General features: G+C 34.2%; 1 protein-coding gene across 7 annotated transcripts in view; it reads left to right on the top strand.

The window, feature by feature from the left end:
• CUNH8orf34 (chromosome unknown C8orf34 homolog) overlaps positions 1–23,970 on the top strand; it is a 133,298-nt gene that overhangs the window by 99,704 nt on the left and 9,624 nt on the right. For 3 of the 7 annotated variants that reach the window (XM_026035581.1, XM_026035577.1, XM_026035578.1), the window contains 5 exons: positions 4,234–4,319; positions 9,372–9,445; positions 15,643–15,763; positions 17,796–18,298; positions 22,626–22,719. In XM_026035581.1, the coding sequence (XP_025891366.1) occupies positions 4,234–4,319; positions 9,372–9,445; positions 15,643–15,763; positions 17,796–18,298; positions 22,626–22,719 (878 nt within the window). Of the gene's footprint in view, positions 1–4,233; positions 4,320–9,371; positions 9,446–15,642; positions 15,764–17,795; positions 18,299–20,923; positions 22,275–22,625; positions 22,720–23,970 lie in introns of those variants that run through there. The other 4 variants (XM_026035580.1, XM_026035582.1, XM_026035583.1 and 1 more) reach the window with 4 other exon arrangements.

Genomic DNA, 23,970 nt, shown 5'->3' with positions numbered 1-23,970 from the left:
GAGAACTTTGCCATTGTAGTCTTAAAAGTATACACTGATCTTGGGCAAAAGGAAAGCCAGCTTTACTACTCTTTTTGCTGTGGGATCGAATACTGAACTTTTGCCTACTTCTCACCATGTTTACCTAAAAGAAGTCAGCTGAATCTTCAGCTAAGCAGATCCAGGATTATCCAAAGAAATGTATGCTCTTTAGGAAGTAATAGAAAACCAAAAATTTCCATAGAAACCAAAATATTTTGCAGAAATTATCCAGATTCAACAAAATTTAGCTGACACATGGCAGAGCAGGGAGGGTGGCTGGAGCTGCAGTTCTCAGGCACAAACGTTCCCACTTCCTCTTGGTAAGTGCCTGAACCCTCTTGGAATCACTGTAGTGACTACTGTTGCTTCTAGAAAAAGCCAACAGAATCATTTTTACTGTATTGAAATAACAGGTTTGCAGAATTTCTGCTGAAGTAGAATTTAAAAAAWTCTTTTGTTGTTCACCTCCAGGGAATGTCAGAATTCTGAGCAGATTTCTCTGTTTCTGGTTTGCCATGCTTAAAAGAAGAARAAAAAAAAAGGTTCCTTAATCACTTCCCAGAATCTAAATGCCAGCCATATGCACAGTACTTTTGTGTTACTAGTCTCAAGTTGTTTATTTTGAATACAGAAGGAAACTTGTTTAAAAAAATTCTATCCCTATTTTTATTTATTTATTTATTTATTTATTTATTTATTTGTGTTCTTTTCTGGGAGAAATAGAATGGAAATTTGGTTAGGGTTTTTTTTTTTTTTTTGAAGAGATATATTTGTGGGGTGTGGATAATTTAAGTTCCTTGTCAAAATTCTACTACTCTCACAGTTCTACATCTTCCAGACTTCCAGACTATCTGATGTTTTCATTGTTGTCTAATGGAACACATGTTGCTTCTATGGAAAATGTCAATCATACTATTGAAAATAGAAATCATTACTTTAAAAAATCTTTTTGATGTGTATTCGTTCTTACTTGCTCATTTCTTTTTGGTACTTCTTTAGAATGTTTTTTGTTTTATACAAATATACGGAGGAATCTAATTCAAGCAGACTATATTGTCTGGAAGTGAATGATACATTGGATGACTGTTCAAGCTCAAAGGTTCGCAGAATACCTGTTAAYTGCTCAATGGAGCCATCTTTTTGTTTTGTTTTGTTTTATTTTATTTTATTTTTGTTTAGTTTTTAACAGCTCTTCTAATGTTAGTTGAAAGAAAAGATGTACTCTGTATTTTCTGTTAATGTTGTTGCCACTGGAGTATTACTGTACTTTTGAAAACAGGATGGCAGGTTGAGGAGTGGACTAGGAAGGAAAATAAAGATAGTGTGGAGGCATTCGCTAGATTAAGATACTCCACCAGAGAAGCATAGGAGCCTTTCTCTGGATGAGGGAATAGGTCTTTCTGAATGGCAGTCTCACCAGAAGTATGTGATCTGGTAGCACTTGATCAGTCTCTTTTACAGCCGACCTCTACTAGACAGCCACTCAGTAGAGCTCATCTACCAGGCAAGAAATTCAGATCTGCACTGAATCCTTAGCCCACCTGTGTGCGTGTGTGTAGGATGCCACTAATGCTAAGCTCATGTAACAAATATTTAAATGCTTCGTACTTAATCCTTGTAAAATTCCCTTGGAACATCCTGTCATCTTGAAAATGGATCCAAGTTGAAACATTTATTACCGTTAGTCTGTTTTATTTCACTTGGTTTTGAAACAAATGAAATGAGAGTAGGGACTAGTATCTGATACTTCTCCAGGGTACTGCTTCTTGCACTAGCAACAGGATGAAATCAGTGCCTCGGTTCCTTTCCACTTCTGTAATCATCAGGATTTACAAGCATATCAGTAAGACTGTTTGTAATTGTAGTATCATGTGACAATGTGTTTTGAGGTGTTACAAGGCAGTCAGAATTGCCAGGGAAATTTTGCAGATGTTACAAAAGAGGCTGTAACATTACTCAAAATGAAGTCCTACGTAGGTTATTTCACACAGTCTAATTGATGAGAAGTTATGCAACATAAAGCATCATTTTAGATTAGCCACTAGGGTATAAATAATGCTTTCATTGAGGCTTTTTCCATCTGGGTATCATTGGAGTACTTTCTTGTAATCCTCATCATGATGATACAGTTCTCTAGTAATTTGCATTTTAAGAAAGAAAATTATTCCAAATCATTCTCAATTCCTCAAGACAGTGTTGGGGATGAAAATGTGTTCATAGAACAGGGGACTTGATAATTAGATCTCATAGTTTAGACTTTCCAACCTTAATGATATTTGCAGCATAGTGCAACATTCTTTCCTTGGAGACATGCAAAAAGAAGACAACTKGAAAGAAATTAGCATAAACAAATACAGATTTGAAAATATATCTCTGACTGTACAATCTACTTATGAAGACTTTGGAAATTCTTCTAGATGCATGCTTCTATCTAGTCTCTTTTAAAAAAAATGTTTTACTGTGGAGATGTTATAATGCTACTCTTAAAGAAGAGATCAGCATGGTCTTAATAATAGCATTCTCTTGMTGAGCAAAAGTTTGTGATTCTGTTACTTAAGTCACATGAGAATCTCTTCTAATGCCAAGYTTCAAGTAAGAGATACTTAAATAAGCTGAAAATTGCATTCACCCCAGTTTACAAAGTTTTACAGTTCTACAAAGAGAAATACGAAATGGATTTTTTAACTATCCCAATTTAATGAAGAATTTTTTGCATATTTTTCGTTAGGCAGCTGACCCACTGAGTATATGTAGTTTCACAAATAAAAAGAGAATAGCTTCAATTGTTCGTGTCTGATTTTGTGAGGTTTTAGATTTATAATAGCTCAGAATGAGAATGCCCTACAAAATCTTGAAAGTTCTGTTGGCCTCAAAGAAGAAAATCCTACATAATTCGACAGATAATTTTCTATGACTGCAGCTTGAGAAGAATTGAGTGATTTTTCATTTTAATTAAACAGAGGTACACTATGAACATGGTTGCAGACAGGGGTAAATTGCTTCTGGAGAATGAAGAATGGTAAGAATTGTAAGAATGGTAAGAATGAAGAAAGGTAAGAATGAAGAATGGTAAATCGCATATGTAGAATGAAGAAGGACAGGTCAATTTTAATCCAAATCAAACTGACATAATAATTGAGGCATTTTGCATGTTTATTGCCTTTCAAGTTTGATTTCTCCCTATTTTCATACATTTATGATAATGATACAGTGTTATTTGCTTTGTTATTTGCTTTAGTTAGCTAAGGAAGAATTGGTAACTAGAGCATTATAAATAAGCTATATATCTATAAGAGATTCATAGAAATCATTTTCAAAGTCAGGTTTATAACTTCTAAGCTTTATGCCTTTGTGACTTTAAGGAATATTGTTTTCTATAGAATTGCCTTCTCAGGTAGGAATCATGAAGTTACTTAGCTTTCTGTTGTGAATAAACCATCCCAGAAGTGATAAAAAGAACTAAAGTAATTATTAGGAAAAATCAGTTATTTCTTTCCCCAAGATGCTACTTAAGTGCATTTTTATGATTCCTGGGTTCTGCAAAACTCCCTTGCAGGTTTCATGTTCTTTTTATGTCTGAATAAATTCAACTTAAGTTAACCTTTATGTAAATGACAGTTATATATTGTGTGAAGAGCTACAAACCATTTTTTCAGAGAAAGATCTGTACTCRGCATTCATAGAACCCCAAAGAAGCATGACTGCATTTTTAGGATAGTCATTCAAAAAGAACAGATACAAGACTATTTTTAGAAAGTACTGTCAAGGCATTGACTGCAGTCAGCAGTTGCAGAGTGAAAGCCTGAAGACCAAGCATGCAAAAAAAATTCTGATTTTTTTCTTTAAAAATTGACAAAGCAGTAGAAAATATTCTTGTGTGTATTTTCTACTAATATATTTTTGAGCATAGTGAAGGATGCTTGCTGAGCTTCATATGTACATGGAACCATCGAAAGTCCTCTTTTTATTAAAATAAATATCACAAAAGTACATGTGTCAGGATTGGGGTGACTCTTAGAGGGTAATTTTGGTTACTAGATATCCAAAATGATACAATAAGTTGCATATGAGTTGGCATATGATTGAACCATACATGCTTACTTTACAACAAAGCTACCTTTTCTAATCGGCACAGTGTTAACTCACCTCCTTCTGTGTCTTATCTATAGAATATGATTACATATATTTTCATTCAATTTTTTCTTAATTTAGATTGCAAGGAGAGAACTTGGCAGAAAGACCAGAAGATGGCTTAGTGGTGTCTGAAGCTCCTGAGCCTGCAATGTCAGACTCTGATGGTAAGTTATAGACTACATATTTCTGCCCATCAAGACCACTAGCAATTAGACTGAAGAGCAGAGATTATGGGAAGATTCATTTCCAGTGAATATTCCTGGGCATTTGAGCTCAATCACTTATGATTTAAATCTGTTAGAAGAGTTTCTAGTAAATAGGTTGTTTCTTGTATGTTGTCAAAGAATGGTCTTTGAAACAGTTGTTTTGATAGAATAGATATATGTATACATATGGTCCAAATGGTATACTGTAAAAATAAAAATAGTTACAGAATTTCTCCTCTGCTTTTAAACTATACCAAAAAAAAAAAAAAAAAAAAAACTTCTCTGATCTCTCTGAGCACCTCTGACAAGAATTAAAAGCATTCTAAAAAGGAGTTTATACAGTTTCTCTAAAGAACATTGCCTTCTACAAGCCTAATCGCATATTGTGCTGACCAATATTCAGGACACTCGGCCTTGTTCCAATTTCTGCTCTGTTTGTTGTTGTTGTTGTTGTTTGCTTGTTTTGTTTTTAACAAAGGAACACCTGAAATAATTTTGATAGAAAAAGCTAATGGAAAAGGTTATTCCTAAGAGGTCCTTCCTATCTTCTAAGAGAATGTCCTGCTTTCCTCTGAAACAGAAATTAAGGGGGGACACAGAAGTAGCTCTGATTTTTCCAGAGATTCCTAAACAGATACATCTTTCAGTCTGTTCCCTTATTGCTGGGTAAAACCAGCAAAGTCTATCAATAGGAAGATCGATTTGCAGTTTAGTCTACAGCAATCACAGAGATTTTGATGGCTATTTCAACTACTTACAGCAAAACAAATCAGGAACCAGTTTTGTTATTTTTAATTATCCTTCTATATGACTGCTATTTATGCCTATTGGSTACAATAGCAATCTGATCTTTTGCTATTTTCATTTATAAATGAATTTATGTTAACATTAGTAACTATTATATCTTTAACAATACATTCTAATTGCTTTTTTGAGAATACAAACAATGCATTTTAATTGCTTTCTTGAGAATACATGGCTTAATGCAGTCATCCCATTTTTTTCTGTTTATCTATTGTTTGTCAGTTTAAACAAAATTAATACAGGACTCAAAATCACAGAATATTTTGTTTTTACAAGTCTGATGAAAATCATCAGCAAGAGAGACTCTGATTGGGTACTGCRCTGAAGCCCAGTGAAAGGGGAAAAAATTTTCAGTTGAAAGACTAATCCCAAGGAAAAGAGATGGTGGTGTTTTGTGTAGAATAGATGGTGAATTCTGTGCGCATGAGATTATGGCAGTGGAAAAAGGTAAAGGTGTAAGATGTATATGTGGCAGAAAAAAATCTACTGTTCCTGAAACAATTAATTTTAAACAGATCTCCACCCTTCTTTCCTGCATATTCTAGTTCCTAAATCAAAACTACACCTACCTTGCTTGTAGGCTTCTTTTCTGATTAGTGGGAGCAGAAGATTTGCAATGGTGCTAAAGGGCAGAAGCACCAGGATGCAAAAAGAGGGACCTGTCAGGAAGTGCTGGATTCTGTGTAACAATAAAGCTGCCTCTATCGTGATCACAGTGTATGGAGCACAGAATGCTGTAGCTATCTTCACTTTGACCACTTTATTGCACTGCTGGATATTCTCTATTTGGTATGGATGTAGAAAAGATTGAGCACCTTTTCCTAAAAAAAAGTGAAAATACAGGGAGGGAAAGGGAGATAGGTATGTAGGGCAACAAAATTCATACTGTTACCCTGTTATATCTACATTTATCTCGTAAATGTAAATATATGTGAACCTGTAAGCTATATAGCTAGCATAGCCTTTAGGGGAGAAATGCTGAGGTCAGCAGTGAAGTCTTGCCAAATTTCTGACAAGAGCATTCTCAGAAATGCTCTACCTTTTAAAAATCCTTTTTTTTTTTTTTTTCTCTAAAATGTTGGCTACCAATACCTTTTGATTACAAAAATGCAGCTGGCTTTTACAAATACTACCTAGAAACAGACACAAACTTTGGACAGCTGCCCAAATCTTTCCTATAAATGCAGCATATAATCTATTTTCTGCATAGCTGATATTTATTCCCCCAAATACTGTAAAGATGATAAATGAAACTATTCTTAGAAATGCCTAAACCAGGAATTTTGCTGCGCTTTGGATTTTTTGTTATGTCCTCTAAGAATGTGACAAAAAGTTTCACTTACCAGATTTTTCCAGGACTATATGAATTTATTTTTTTGCTCTTACTTATGAGTACCAGTGACTCTGCAGAGAGAAAACTCCACAACGAGAAGTGCTGATGCACACCTCTGGTTCAGGAATATGCATGCATGGTCCTGCTCCTCAGCAAAGTTGAAATATCTCTCTCTGGATAATGATTTGTTCCTGAGTTTAGTGGGCAAATTGTTAAATTCTTAGACCTGGAACTTTTCTCTTGTGGATTTTGGATGTAATAGGTTTAGTTGTCTGCATATCTGATCTAACAGCCTTTACAAATAAGCCTCACTGAAGCAATTCCACCTAATAAAGTCAAAGCAATAGCTTGTGTAAAAAGATCATCTGCAAAGTAAGACACTACCCTGACTCCGTTGACAGTGTTGACCTGCTTTTAAATAACCACAATACTGATTTCTCTGTAGTATGGTCCTGCTGAATTAAACAGARTTGCATTTGATATAAGTAGTAAAAAAAGAGAGGGGAAATTGGGCCTTGAGATCTGAAATCATAAGACTTTTTAACACTGCACTTTCTTTCTACTATCCTAAACAAAATCTTTCAAAAGTGGTTTTCTTTCCCATAGGGCCATATATCTTCACAGAAATAATTAAGTGGACAATTAAATAGCTAGGTTTCTGATTACCAGARGTAAATTTTGTGACTGCAGTGTAGATGCCTAGTCTCCCAGATTTCCCTCATGGATTATTCCTCCATTAAGCCACTTAGTCTGTCTTTGAAGGTTTTCCTCTATGCCTTTCTCCTCTTCTCTGTAGATAAATGAGTGGATGGGGTGAGGAGATCATTTCCAAAGATAGACACTTCAGCAGGACTGATCCAATAGAAATCTGCTGTCGTCAGCCCCCTGTCTGTTTTTGATGGTGGAGGAGTGTAGGCTTCATACACTGATGTGTGTTTTTTTTTCAGATTGTGTATTATGAAATATTGTCACTGAAAACAGAAGTGTTCATTTAAACCCAGTTGACCAAAAGTACCACAGGGACTTGTTCCCATCCCTTTTGCTGTTAAGTGCCTTACCCTTCAAGGGAAATCCATGACATAAAGCAGAACACAAGTTTTACTATGAAAAAAAAATGACAGCAAATAAGATCAGTCAATGTGTTTTTGTAAAGGGAAGCGTGAAATGCAGTATCTAATTCAGAAAAAAAAATCTTRGATAAAGGAAAAACATAGCACTTCTAAACTTTTAAAATACTGCTCAATTTGAGGAGTAGAGCCACTTTGCAGTATACCGTGAACATATTGCTGAAGTGTGGGAAAAGATTTGTTTCTTTTGTTCCTTGACCTGGAATAACATAATGGAATTGAAAATGGCAATTTGTCTGGTGCTATGCACAGTGTACGTATGATACTTCCTGTTCTGTTGTGTTGTCAGGTCTGCAGATTGCTTGTTTGTGTGTGTGTGTGTGTGTATGTATGTGTGTGTGCTAAATAAAATTCACATCAGTTCAGTCCCTACCTACATGAGTAAAATAGTTGTTGCTTTTTATTATTTGTGATTAAGCAGTACATATTTCTACCTAAAATGTTTGAAAAGAAAGCTGTAATATATAGCTTCTAGCTTGTGTTTTTGTTTGTTTGGTTGATTGTTTTTTCCTGTTAAATCACCAGTACAGTAAACATTTCAAGCATTTGGATTCAGGGCAAGTTTGAAATTAGGGGTATCCATTGTAGATAAGAATGAATCAGACATGTGTAGTGTTATTCCAGATGGARTTTTATTACTGGAAAAAAAATCAATATGTGGATAAGAATATGTGGTAATGAGGGGTGAGAATCAGATGTGACAGTGCAAAAATCATTCATTCAACGTTAGGCTGTTACTGAATCACCTACGGAGCCCCTGAAAGGTGTTTAAGAAAACCTACATCTTCAGCAAGTCCTGAAGTACTGTCAGAATTCAGCTAGGAGGAAACACTTCAGACTTCCCAGAGGCTCTCTTAAGTAAAAACAAGAAAAAAGCAAAAAGAAGAAGATCTCCCAATTTCTGACCACTTCATGACACTGCAACATCATTACTTCTTCCTCTTCCTCTTTCATTTGTGTTTGCAAWGAAAGTGGTGACCACGGCTGATGCAGCTTTGCATAGTTCAGTCTTTCTGCCAAGCATAGTCTGAGATATTTAACAAATTGTGTATTTCTGGGAATGTAAGGACCTGCCTGACAGTATCTGAACGTCAGCAGATTTCAGGGAATGCCAGGGCACCTTCCTTTTCCGACTGCTCATGCACAGCATCCCAGTGCCAGTAGACTCCCAGAAGAGCGGTGGCACAACCCAGCATGTTACTTGGAAATTGCTTTCTTTGGAATWGGCCCTTCAATTCTGACTTAAATCTTTCTGCATGCGTTAAAGAGATATTCTGGCTTTCTCATGAAGTCATGTTGCTTCACACTTATTAGGAAAGGCATAGGAAAAAGATCATGGTATGCATGGCCTTTAAATATTTTCTAAAATGTTCAGAACTGCATGTCGAGAATGTTTAGCTGCATTCTATTTGCTTTGATTGAATTGATTAAAGTTATATTGTTTTTATTAGAACTGAAGAGCTCTACAGTATAAAAGCCACACAGTATTTAATTTTAACAGTAAAAAATAACTAAAGCTGAAGTGTACCTTGCTCATCATAATAGTCATTTGTTACACTGCTCCAAATTGTGTTAWGCTTATTAGTATCAGTAAAGACATAAATTAAAATCTGTCCAAATGGAACCAAAAAGCAATGCTTGTTTGGTAGTAATACTATCCCAGCAGTTAACTTAGGCATTTTATTTTCAAAGTGATTAATTATGCTTCATTAGCATGACTTACTATTTTCTACCACTTTATAACAGCAGGAGTATCTGGGGTTGAAACACTAATGGAAGATATTGATGAATTTGAGAGTGGCCCTCAAGTAGCAGGATCTGTAAGTACTTTTCTTTATGGATAATCCTCTAGTTTTTGAAAATAATGTGGTAAAAATTGGATTTTGTGTAAGCATAATGTTGTACTTGCCAGCACTGTCATCCAGAAACAAAAAAAAACCCCATAAATAAAAACAACAATGAATAATAAAACTCCTTAATTTATCTGTCTCTTCTGAATATCCAGTCCATTTCTAAGGAAGTTTTGTTTTTTTCAGTCTGGGAACAGTGGTATTTTGAAAACTGTTGTTATTATCTCACATTAAACCATGCATTAGCAGTGACTTATTTGAATATCTCCTTTTGAAAGTGCAGTCATTTTAGACTATAACAGTATGTCCTCTAATGCTTATTTAGTGGTGAAATATCCATCTTATTAGTTTGCTAAACTTACAGAATGATTATTATGATTACTATTGAACMACAAAATAATTAATAATGAACAATACCAAAATAGTTTACATTCTAATTTAGTTATGAAATTTGGCATTACAACATCTCAACTATAATTTAGCCTTTTTGCTTACATTTGCTTGGAACTAATATATGAGATATTTATTTAAAAGTTCTAACTAACTTAACAATAGGGAAATGTCTTGATATCTTCATTGATATTTCTTATTTAGAAGTACAAGGAAATTTTTACAGTTTTGAGGGGGTTTTTTTAAGTTTTCATGTCTTTGGTAGGGTTGATCATAGAAAAAAAAAACACTTGGGAAATTTAGATTTAGATTTTCAATACCACACAATCCCAAAGTGAATACTAAATAAATAAGTAATGGTAATAGTAAGCAATTTGAGTATTTACAGGAGTCAGCAGTTTTCCTAAGATCCATATTTTGCCAGCATTCAAAGTGGAAGCAAACATTCAAAACTTACTTAGAGATCCTAGTTTGTTACAYGACTTATTTCATGACAAATATTTAATGTAACAAGGGAGAGAGGCAAAATCCAAAGCTTTTTATTTCCCTTGAGATTTCCCTTTGTGGCTTGCACTCAGTGCCTTCATTTGCTTTATATTTCTGAAGATAAATGTTGGATAAATATTTGGCCAGTAACCTTTATGGAAAATGCTTAAGGGATACAAGAAAAGCTGAAATTCTAGTAGAAGTGGCAAAGGAAATTATCAGAGGAAGTTACTGGATTTTTCAGTTATTAACAGAAGGAAGCAGGATATATGCACTGAGCACTTTTATTGAGTGGCTACAGCTTCCTTCTGTGTAGTTTTTCTTCTTTTTACCTCATCTGGACCTAGCAGGACTCTCAGTTTCTGTTTTTTGCTTCATGTGGATCTTTGCACTCTCTCATCTTGCCTTTCATGTGCATATTAAAGCATATATTTTTCTTTGCAAATTATCCATGTAAACTGATCTAATCCACRTGTAACACAAATTATAGGGAAAAAATTGTCCATCTGCAAAAAGGTGTTTTTGCAAGAATTGACCTTGAATTTTTTCCTTTTGTGGAAAAAATACTAATTTGCTTTATAGATAGCTTTAAATATTTTTAGTGTGTTTTCCCTCTTGCCTTCTCAATTGCTTTCTTAAGAAGAGTAGACACATGGATTTATTATGATAAATACAGAAATTGCTTGAGGATAATTAATTTCTGAAATTATTTGAGGCTTTATGCACTAGGAAAAATTCAGCTTTTAGCTCTTGCTATTGATCCATGCTGAATATGTTTATATTTCAGCAATATTTAATTTTATTTGTAATTCAGAGACTTCCTTAGCTTTTCTCAGTATTCTGTCAGGGAAGAGTGGTGTGAAGTAACTTAATGGTTTTACAGGTTTAAATATAATCAACCACACAAAAAGTGTGATGAGTAATTGTATTTTTGTAGCTACATTAACAAAGTAATATAATGGAATAATATACCATCAATGTCTTTAAGGTCTTTGAGAAGTAGAAAAAAAAATCCCCCAGGTGGTTAAGCAAATAGTTTGAATTAGATACCTTAAACTTCTTTTATCTAGACTTAATCTAAGTAAAAAAAAAATAGTAAATATAATATTTTTAGTATCTATAGTTGCACAATAATAATGTCTTGCATTTAAAGTTCTCTTTTGCTATGGAGAGCATCTGTAGTATTTAAAAATAATTCTCCACTTTTTACCTGTTGAGATCCCTTTTTGTGGATGTCATTTTGCAGATTGAAAAACTTAGTCCATCCAGTAGGTCCTGGCCCTGCAGAGTGTGGCTCGTGTCACCGTTGTGTGCAGATTGTGGTTAGCGCTTCCAAGGAGACCTTCAAAATGTCTTGGTTCAGATAGAGTAGCAAATGTGTTCTGGAGTAAAAATACTCTTTTTTTTTTTTTTTTGTCATTTTAAATTGCAAGAATTTTCTGAGTCTTAAGAAAATACAAAAGAAAAAAACCCCAACAGTGCCTTTTTCTTCTCTCTCATTTTCCGCATTTGATATCTTTGGCAATAAAAATTCACAAATACTACTCCAAGTGACAGTAAATAAAATAGGTCTGAATCATTAAAAAGAAAATTATTCAGGTTACATTTCAGATGGTGAAACAAATGTGATTCCCAGTTGCCCATGCATTTCCTCCTCCTTTCTTGCCTGTAAATAGGAAACCTACATATAWGTGGATCCCAATAGTACTATAGAGAAGACTAGCCCAGTAGCTTTTTTTTAATGTAAGTTTAGCGTAAAATGTGCTGGATGGCTGCCATGGGAAGCAGAAAGCTTGTAATTTCAATTACATGGTGTTTCAAGTAGAATAGACCCTAATGGGGAAGGTGGAGATTAGAGATGGCTGCCAAATTTAAACAGAAAACCGCGGAGGATTATTTATGTCTAGCATACCTTAAAAAATGTTGACTAGTTCACCCTATGTGCCCAAACACACCATGGAAGCTGAAAAATTAAACTTTTGGTGAACTCTTATGGAGAAATAATAGAATGTAAAGCACCTACAAACAAAATATTGTACAGAAAGATCACCTGCTTGAATAGTAGTTTTGCTCAGCTCCTTGGTTAGAGTTACTTGGAAGGGAGATTTACCAATGAACTGCTGAATAAACATTTTTTCTTTTTTTTTAATTGAAGGAAACTGGCAATTTTATATTTAAGCTTTATTTAAATTTAAATATGTAAGACATCAAGAAGTGTTAGTGTCAGTGTACATAGAAAACTAAGAATGATTGTCTTTCTCACAATGTTGTCTCCTCAAATTAATTAATAAAATTTGCACTTGATTAGCAAAATCATGTAGAATACAAAGCTCAATAAAAATTCATTGTATATATTTGCAACTCATCAGGAACTTGTGATTGAATTGTAAATTAAATGCAGTATTAGGTGAAGCTAATATTACTCTCCTTTTCATGGTGATTTCTTACATGTTTCACAAAGATCATGCAGTTCAATGTTAAAAGTTTTTAAAACAAAGAAGCACTTTCTCTTGTGACTGGGATATTCTCCCTATTTAGAGAGTCCCTGAAGCACTTGGAAAGAGCAGTTATGTGTGGCAAGCATATACATTTGAATATATGCATGTTTGAATCTGAAGTAGACCAAAAAAACCATATAAATTCAAGCCACATTCTTTGATAATACATTTTATGGTTAACAGCAAAGAGAAAATTATTTTTTAATAAGCATTTGATTTCCAGACGTTGTTATAGATTTGTAACATTAGGCTTTTTTTTTGGACTTAGATAGTCTAAACTATCTGGAATCAATGTGGGCATTTCCACAGGTATGGCAGCCCGTGTCAGTTCAGTCTGCTGTTAAGATCAAGGCATTCACATGTATATTGTTTTTCTAGGAGTAAATGCTGTACTGAAATATAGCCATCAAATCAGCACTGTGCCATGGAATGAAGTTAAAAAGACAAGGATGCCTTCGAGGAACATCTTCATATTATGATCCAAAGATTCATTTATATAAATAGGCCATTTATAAAATGTATATTAGTTTAAATAGGCTGTCTATAAAGCTTAATGAACAATTGGATGAACAATCTATAAAGCTTAATGAGCAATTGGAGGATGGAATATATAAAAGGTACCAGAAAGGACTATTTCTCTTCATTCCTTAGTGCATGCATACTAGATTTTTCCACCCACTTTGTTTTCTGTCATCAGCACACATTCTGAAGTCAGAGTTAAATAAAGGTAGTGTCTTATCTCTGCTATACTTGATCAGTACAAATGATCAAGTACTTGATCAGGATAGTTTTTGGTTAAGTGGAATATGAGGATTTAAATAAATTTCTTTCAAGCCTGGATATATCTTAAGTGAAGTAACTGCTGCCATTAATTGTCAGGTACACACTACAGCAAAGGGGCTCCAGTGAATTCTGCTACAACAGTATAAATTCTTGCTAGAGTATTTGAACCAGAATGCTTGCAAAGCCCCCTTGTTAACATCCCATTTTTCAGCTATTGATGACTACTTGTGGTATTTCTGAAGACTTTTGGTCTTCAAGTATTACCATCATCAACTGACTAAATTTTATTTCCGATTTCATCAGAGTTATATTTAAGCATGAAATTGTATACTCAAGATTGTATTCTTATAACTTTGATTTTTTCCTTACAACGATTATTGAAGTTTTGCTGTCTTGCTCTTTATGATGATACACTATAAAAAATAATTTAAAGAGGCTTCCTTTGCCCCAAGTGTATTTAGGGGAAAATAAAAGAAAAAAAAAGAAAAAAAAAACAGAAAAGAAACTGATTAGAAAATGAAATATCAAACTTTTATTTCTTGTTCTATTCTCAACATTTAGTGATGTGAATAATTTAATAGAGGTAAATAATTTTTAGGGACTGCAACCGGCCTGATTCTGACATAAGCATCAAATTTACATTTCAAACTGAAGTGGCAAATGTTCGAAGTTTATTGGGGAAACAAGTATATCAAATCTAGTGATATGTCTGAAATAAATGTAGGATCACTTCCACTTCTAGGTTATGTACTGTTTTACTCAGCTGTTCCTTTATGATTATTTGGGATTAAATATGGCTAAATTTAAGCAAAGTGCAACCACTGTAAAAATCAATTTGTAAATCAAGATATGTCATTGCTGTTCTCAAAGGTATGTGAGTTAATAACAATGGTGTGAATTAATATCAGCATTTATGAAACATTTGATACACTGCTAAATATGAATAGGCTTTTTACAGAATCACAGAATCATAGACTTTTTATGCAAAAATGTGCAGCTTTTCAGGATTGAATGTGCTTTATAATTATAAATTGGCAGTATATGTTAAGATACTTGACAAATTTAAGCTTCACAATGATCATTGGCACATGAGGTGTTGTTTATTTGGACCATATAGGAAATGTATTATTTTGGTATAGGAGTGTACTTCTGAAGAATTAYATTTATTTTTCCAAAAACAAAGGCAACTGTAAACTGTTTTATTGCTAAAGCAATTTGTTTGTAAGCAAAAGACTATCAAACCCATATTTCCTTCTTCCTTCTTTGAACTCTATACCTTCCTATTGCCTGAGATTCCAACCAGAAATAAAACGTTAAGTGCTGCAGTTATCTTCAGCCACCCATCCATGTTTATGTTTATGTTTATGTTTATGTTTATGTTTATGTTTATGTTTATCTCAAAGGAACACATAAAAGCTTACTGAGTTTGTTGTATTTTAAGGGCAATTTTTGAAAGCATGTTGAATGGATTCCAGAAAATGTGGGTAACTGAATACCATAACATTCAGTGTTCGGATAGGTGGTCTGTTTACCAGTATCCCTGGTATTGCCATCATGATTTAATTGTTGTTGCTGCTTAGAGGAATGCTGCTTAGAGTGGCAATTTTGATTAGGAAATTCTGTGATATTCCCAGAAGTGCTGCTGTGCACGGATACTGGGCCAAATGTTATGGTAATATAAGTGCAATGCCTCTAAATAAAAGTAATTGCAATTCTTTGTCCTGTTACATTGCCTCAGCATGAAGCAAGAGGTTGTGTGCAGGTACATATTTAAAACACATTAGACCAGAAATATTGATTTTAATTAACAACTACTATACACGTTATTTAAGGGAAAAAAATGTTCTGTAATATTTTGCATATAAATCTTACATACTAATTCTATTCATAAAGTACTAGATTAATTTTTCTAAATGAGAATAACATCTTACCCCATGATTTTTTGATCATTTTAAATACACATTTAAAAGTGCAATTAGATGTCTTCCTCTTTCTTTTTATCTGTGTAAGTCACAGGCAGTTTGGACCCTGGATGCCCTGGGTATCAGAACTGGAGGTTCTCCAAGACAGAAACTCGTAAAGGACTCCTTAGCAGCAAAAGAACTTCAAACCATGGAAAAACACCTTGCTGGTATGTATGAAAGCAAATGTCTCACTCAGCCAACYAGCCATGTCAATGTTTTAGACAAAGCAGCTCAGAAGCAGATGAAAATAGATACAAACTTTATTTTTTCTTTCCTTTTTGAAAAGAAACAACATTTGATTGYTGCCTTTGTAGATATATTTTAAATGGTAGTGTAATTAGAATAAATACAGTAATTAAACTGTATTAAATGTCCTGCCACTCAACRTCTTAATTACAATTTTCTTTTACAAATTTTTCAAGACTTATGCGATAAGAAATTGCTGTTGGTTCACCAACTCTAGTTACATTTTGCTTTTCTTTGTAATCAGTATTTTCTTCAGCTTTGAGTATATGGCATGACACTATAGCATGATAGGTCTCTATTGTCATATCATGCTGATGATATGTAAAGCTGCTCTTCATGGACCAAATATAGGAAGAGTACCTATAAAAATAACTGTCTAGATTCTCTGGATTCAGTGTGGTGTTGTATGGCCTGCAAGGTCTTTGCTGTCACATCAGTACTGGTGTTGTCAGCCTTCGGCTTGTTGTTTCACTTACGCTGTGGTTGGGGTTCAGCTCTTTTACCGCATCACAGTTGTTTTCTACCTGAGACCTTCACAAGAAAATAGCCCATTCATTAGACTCTCTTATTCCTATTAACTGAGTTCCTATTATGATATTTTGAAACAGTCAGTTTTCTTTTCCTTCTTTGCATATTGCTCAGTAATTCTTTTGTTGGTGAGATAGTCTCTTATGATACGGTGGCTGCTTTATCTCACACAAAACATAGAATTATTTTTTGTTGGTAGTTAATTCCAGCAACCTGCCAAGTTTGCAGTACTCATTCTTTGTAACTGCATGCTTTTTGAATACATTGTATTACAAGAAAAACTTCTGAATGCATGAACATGTTCTATATGTGTTATGAAGCATGTTCACCTTCTGGCATTTCTGATAGGCAAGAAAGTGCCATGGGTTGCTTTTTTTTTTTTTTTTTGTGGTTTGTTTTCCTTTAAATGGCATTGGCAAAAAATTTTAAAAATCCTAAATCGTAATTCAATTCTCATTTACTGCACATCTGTAAGACCAGAGATTTTATTTATTTAGCTAGTTAGTTAGTGAAGAAGCTGATACTGAAGTAAACTCAAAGAATGTGTGCTAAATAAAACTCAGCAATTATGTTATGTCAAAATGTAAATTATATATGAAGAAATTAATCAAAGTTTGTGTATATGAAGACTCAGTTACTGTATGAACAAAATATAATGTTGACTGAGCTCATACTAAATCAATAGATATTCAAATTTTTTTTAGCATTCTGAAGCGCCATGAACTTGGAGGTCTGTAATTTTGCAAAGACACAGGCTAATTGGACCTTTAGAAGAATATATTCCTCATTTGTTTTAAATCGGGTAACTCACACTATCATTTATTGGCCCCTGGATTTTAATCAGGCGTCTTATGTGTTCCAAAGTGATGTGTATTGATCTTTTTTAAAAGCATAATGGAGGAGTACTTAAAGACATAATTATTTCAAAATGAAAATAACTAGTTGATTTTGTGAGGTCCGTTTTTAGATAGATTAAACTGACAGTTAGAAACCTGCTTAACTTTGTGCTAAAAACGATAACTACATTTCAGAATTTGCTGGCAGCAAAATATTTGATCTTTAAAGAAGCTGAGAAAGAGTGTCATCCAGGACTTCTGCAGTTATTCCAGTTCTGGCATTATTTTTAATAGTAGCATTTTAAATGTGTGGAATATCTTCTAGTAGACTACAATTGTGAAGCTGATACAGATTATTTTCATGTTTCCAAAGTCATATTATAAAATAAGTTAATGTTAAATGTAGCATATCTTTGATTTTTTAGGGTTAATAGATATTCTCTCTCCAACTTGAGATTTTGGCACTTTTCATTTGTTTTGGGAAAAATCAATGAAGCCAGTGAATCCATTTAGGGTGGAATTGGAGTTGAGTTTCTTTGTTAAAAAATGAAAAATGCTTTTGTCTTTGTGTGTGTGTCTGCATGTACAGATATTGAAAAGGACCTAGCACTATGGGAAGAAGCAAGACTATTGAGAAGTCCTAGTATCCAACATCCTAGTTTAGTTACATCTGACCATCCAGGCAATTTTCCAGCTACACAAGGCCAAAATCCAAGGCCCCAGGTATCAACTCAAGTGGGGAAAAACATTCAGCTCCAAGGAAACAAATCCCCACCGTTGCCCGCTAACAGCAGAACCCAGGTCTGCAGTATGGCAAACAACAGGCCTCCCACGCCCAACGCACAAGCCAGTAGGCCTCCGACTCCATCCACCCCAGGAAGCAGACCCGTGACCCCAAATAGCTTGCTCTCGCGACCCCTTACCCCTGTCAACCAGGGAAATAAGGAAGGCATCATTAGTATACAAAGAAGCAGATCTCTGACATCTAAGAGCCAACTGGGGAGGACCCTCAGTGCTGCTTCAGGGCTCTCTGTGCAAATGAGTGGAGACATTGTTGGAACTGTCAATACACAGAGAAGCAGTTTATCAGAAGTAAGATTTTCAATTTAACGTTTTTTTGCTGTAGTTAAGAGCTACTCTAACATGAAGACTAGAGTTATTTTGGCTCATGTTTTACGTTAAAGTATTATTAATATGCCAAATATAGCTTATTATTCAGAGGCAAACTTTAAGCTTAATGATAAGAAAACTGTCAAGGAAATACTGTTCAGCCGTGAGAGGTACTCAAGCTGTCAAGCTGTTGGAGAATGTCAGAATTATTACAGAAATCATCTTGAAATGCTCTTGTCCCTGAAATATTTCATGAGCTCAGTAGAGTTTTGACTGCAATATAGATAGGAGTTTCATTCACCTTGCTGTTTCTAAGACATGCATATGTGTGGAATATTAAGCACAACTTTTTCTTGCTATAATGACAGGGCATAAGATTTCCTTGATTTGCCTTATTAGTTTCATTTCTTTGGCACTTTGCAGTGATTATTTAGACACCATTAAATAGACAGATTTTTCAAAATGCACAACTGGCCTGCAGCAAGAAAATATCCAACATTACTAGCACCATCCAGAACTCTTATGTATGTATAAGTATCCTGGTTCAGAGCATAGGAACTTCTTGTTTCTTATGAATGTCTTTTTCCAGGATTACTGTTTGTTTAAAAAAAAGAAGTTAGTGCCTTGTGATTTTTGAGTCGAATTCTTCTTCACTAACCTTAGCTGCCTTAGCTATCTTGAATACTTGCCTTACAAAGGTGTTAGTTAATCTCAGGAAATGCTAGTCCTTCTCCACTAATCTCGCTAATTTGAGAAGGACCTATATGTCAATATTCCTAATTTATAAATAGCTAAGGTGAAACAAGTCAATTGCCACTATGGCTTACCAAGTTTTTAATCTATTTGTGATTAGATTTTAATCTATTTGTGATTTGTGTCTTTTTTTTCAAGACTGAAAAAAAATTGTTTTTGAGATCAGTGCTTCAAAAATATTTTTGATGTGACATTTGACAAAATGCATGTTATATCAAATTAACATCTTTTTGAAGTAAAATGAAAGTTCTTTATAATAATATTACTTGGAGAAAAATGCAGAAAAATTCAAGTCATTACCTAGAATAAACTTTCAATTATATTTGTAGCCTCCATTTTGTGTTATGAGAGACAGGAAATGGGGCACTGATAGCTCTAGTGCTGTAGAAATTATGGAAGAAGCCTTCTGTAAATTTGATAGTGAAAAATTAACTTAATTTCGTTTTCTTATTTTCATTTTTGAATGGCACTGCATTAATTCCATCACTCAAACTACTCCTTTAGCCAGAATTGGATATCTGGTTGAAGACATGAGAACTGACTACAGTTCAGATGAATTGACTACAGGTGCTGTGTACAGATCTGTGTACAGATACAGATGCTGTGTAGCATCTGTGCAGATGCTACAGATCTGTGTGTTCAGATGCTGACTACAGTTCAGTTGAAAGTATCTCAACTAAGAGTTCACATATTTTCAAACCTGAAATTTTCTGAGAAAAAAAAAAAAAGAATGAACAAAACCTCTTCATCCCTCTTTTTTGAAGGGAGTGTGCATCATTTTGGTGTTAGAATTTTCTCACATGGTAAAACATGAACAAGTTAAATTTAATTAACTAAAAATGTTCAGAAGAAATGAAGGGATTCTTTGCTTCCTGTTAAATACTTTTTTTTTTAACCAGCCCTGCTTTTAACCGATATCTAGTTGTGCGATGCCAGCTTTAATTATGTACAGAATCCTGAAAGTGCCATATAATGAGCACTGTATTTCCACCAAATGCTGTCCAAGCTCTCATTCACTTCTGATGTTTTCTGTAATAATGAAGGCAATTAAAATGCTTGTTTCCACAGCCTTTTTGTAGTTACAGTGATAATATCTTGTGAGATGCATTTATTTCATGTGATACTTGTGTTACTTCTGTTTGCTAAATCCCTTTTTTTTTCTGGTATTACTTACAGTAAGTGTCATAAATTCTTTTTAATATGTTTCATGTACTTAAAAAGCAATATTATTGCCCTATTTTATGTGTAATTAACATGTCCTATATTATCCAGCAAGCCTACTGTAAAGCTGGTGTTAAATCTCAGCATTTTTGTCCATGATTTTGTCCGATGTTCTGTTGCCTTCTAGAAGTGATAAATTATCTTTTTTTTTTGCTCCTGGGACACAGCAGTGTATTTGCTGATATATATACCCAGCCCAAAGTTGGGACTATGTATTCTTTCCTGACAAGTACACAAATGACCTTTGATTTAACAGAAACTGCTCTTGGGACTAGCTCTGATATGAGGGGGAAACCACTGGTATGACATGTTCATATTCAAGATGAAGATCCAAGCTGGAAAGGCCCTCAGTTCTTGGAAGGTAGCTGTTGCAGGTCTATCCAGTTGGCCACTGTCACCCTTATATTTGAAGTCGTGTCCTACAAGCTTAAGTTTTTCCCACCCTTGTTCCCAGTTATCTGGAAAAAGAGAACTGGGTGTGGACAGAGACAGGATTCTGTGAACAGAGTAAATGTCTCTGCTCAGTGATACCTTTTTGCTGTTATAAAGTTTTTTGTTTTCTTTTTTGTTTATTTACTTTTGTTTTTTGCTGTTCTTTTTGTGGCCATATGATCTATTCCATTCTCTTTTTAGCCATGGAGACAATTCTTCAAAGGCCGAAGTAAGGGTGGTCTTGGGTAGGTGAAGAATAACAAACTTTGTACTTTTACAGATTACAAAGGTATGAAACTAGAAGCTGATAAATATATATTATTTTACAACTTTCATTGTAGACTTTGTATCCCCTTCCTGTATAAAAAGAGTAAAATAAAAGGGAAATTGCTTCTATTCTTCATAAATTACTTACGGTGTAAAAAAAAAAAAAACCTTTATATGTGAATGCATTGTGGTTATGTTGCCAATACTATGATAAAATCTTGAAAAGGGGTTGCTGCTTCCTTACTCTTATTCTGGTGTAAATCAGACATATCTATTGACATTAGTGGAATAAGCCAGTATAAAGTGGTGCGTCTTTGAGGAGAATAACTCAGTTGACAAGAATGTCTGAATGTCTGAATACAAGGAGCAAATTATCACAAAGAGCTTGAATTCTGAATCTTCATAATCTATCTCTAGTTGAGTTCTCAGGATTTTTAACATATCTCTTAATGCTTGATGTCAGGTTCCTATTTTGCAATATATTTCAAACACAAAAAGTCCAAAATAGAAAAGTACTATTAAATACAATAAATAAATAAATACAATTCAGGGAGAGGCTCTAACTTTTAGTAAAGTCTGTGCTTTATCATAAGATGATTTACTCTTTTCATAAAAAAAAAATCTTAAATAATTTGGCAAGTACTTAACATTTCAGCTGTTAAGAATTTTCATTGAGACTTAAGAATAATGCTAGAGTTTTGATCTGAGTTGATCTCAGAGTAATGATTAAGTTTTTTTGCATGAGTGTGCCTCTTGGCACACATAGTATTGTGATGTTCCAACAATTGTGTTTTATTATGAGCCATCTTCAAGGCTGAATTGAATATAGCAAAGAAAAGTTACCTAGTGAAATAATTTTGTTATTTCTATAAAACTAATAAATCAGGCTTCTAAATCCTTTTGCAGAGATACTTCCTTGAATTTACTGTCTCCTTTGGTGTTTTGTATAGCTTGACAATGGAGAGCTGAATCCAGCTTCTCTCTTCAGGATGGATTCTGTTAGAGTGACACCAATCTCTGACAGTTCTTTTGAGATGAAAACACTACTTGCCCCCTCGTTTGCCAGTACCTTTTCTGAACACTGGGAACCTTACAAACCCTTCATTTATCCAGATAGTTTAAGGTGGCATTCAGCGTGTTTATTGATCTGTCATTGTTAACCGCAGGAAGCTTTAGCTTATTACAACATTGATTCACAGAAGTTTCCTTCTGGATTACTGAGTATAGAAAACATCATCATGTCATAAGAACTCTTTCTGGGGTCAGATGCTTCTGTTCTGCTGCCTTGCTCAGTTCTTTGCTTTGTGTTTTTGAAAGAATAAAGTATGTTGTTCAATGTGAGTGCCACTTACTCCTGCTTCAAGAGTCATGCTCCCTGAACGAGAAGGTTTGGCCTGTTCAGTGCTTTAGTCAGCAACCTCCTCTAACACTGAGAACATTTAAAATGGCAAAAAAAGGATCTCCTGCCTGAGCTTAATGCTTTTATATTTTTCATAACATCTGTTTAAAACAACAATTTACTGCCAGCAAGCAGTAAAGGCTTTCTCCTCTGTGATTGATTGAGGCTTGAGTGTTTGCTGTAATTATACAAGACAATTATATGTCACTTAATCTAAAATAGATCTGTTTATGGCAGGATGAATTCTTACAACAGCTTCAGCTTGCTCATCAACCTTGGATATTGCCGAGTGACACAGAAAGTGAAGGACTAGAAGCTGACCAAGACAAATGTAAGTATACTTGTTAGGAGCTGATAGTATGTCAAAACAACTCAAACGTTGGATTCTCTTTTTCATATCACCCAAATCTACAAGGAACTCCAGCCTGTTGAGATGAGCTCCATCTGTTTGTATACAGGCGGAAGTATTGAACTTAACAGGATTGATTTACATAAGCATTTCTGCAGTCACTGAACATTGACAAGATGATCACAAACTACAGTTTACCTAACTAAGTGAAAGAATTTGTACTGATGCATTAAGATAGCTGTTCCAGGAAAAAAGAAAATCATGAAATATTAATAGATATTCTATGTAGGAAACTTGAATTTACAAGATAAAAAAGAAAAAAAGAAAAATACAGTAGGTCTGGAAGTGTCATGCTTTCTTCTCAAGATTGTGACTCCATTATCATTGTTTTGCCTGATTTCTTTTCAATTCCTCTGTAAGCAAAAAGATTCTTAAGCACTCAAGTAATCCCTAATATCCTAAACTCTTCTAAGATTGTCTAATCATGCAAGTAAAGGTCAGCAGGGTCATGACCTAAATGAGAGAACAGGTAAGAACAAGAAACCCATACAAATTGCAATACATTCAAGCTTTGACAAGTTGTACTTGGTTGCACAGTGTCTAGAAATAGTTTTGTTGAAAAATTTAAGTCCTTGCAATTTGGTTTAAATTTGCAGTAGTTTTGTGATCTTCAGGGGTGGATATATGTACAATTTCTTAATGTATTTTAGGTGATATGCTTAAGAATGAGCTATTTTATCACCTGTTCAGAAAACTTAATAGCTGTAACTAAAAATGTTTTAAACATGTATAGTTAAAAGAAGAAAAAGCCAGTTTCCTCTTGTAATGGAAGAATTGTTTAACCATGCCTGAATGTATTTTTAATTATGCCCTTCAAAAATCAAAGAATTTTCTGTTTGCATAACAATTTCACAAATGCATAAACAACCCCTGATATGATTATGAGATTTTATGACGTTTACATACTTACATTCTCAAAAACATTCCTAGTACTTCTTCAGTGTTAAAATGAAGTTCCAGCTATGTTTCGTTCAAAGCTGGTAAATCTCCATTGGTTTGAACCTGAACTTCTCACTTATCTTAGGGCTGAAGCTCGCCATAGGCGGCCAAAGGGAAAACCTGGTTCCTTCTGCTCCTATGGACATGAATTTGCATCTGTGTTTTCCCTGATGATTTATATTTATATAAATCTTATATATATATGTGTGATTTATGATGATTCTGGTAGATCAT

This window comes from Nothoprocta perdicaria, unplaced genomic scaffold (assembly GCF_003342845.1).
Source record: "Nothoprocta perdicaria isolate Ctin4 unplaced genomic scaffold, notPer1 scaffold_162, whole genome shotgun sequence".
In the NCBI taxonomy this organism is placed as follows: domain Eukaryota; kingdom Metazoa; phylum Chordata; class Aves; order Tinamiformes; family Tinamidae; genus Nothoprocta; species Nothoprocta perdicaria.
This window is presented reverse-complemented; position numbering and strand designations above follow the sequence as displayed.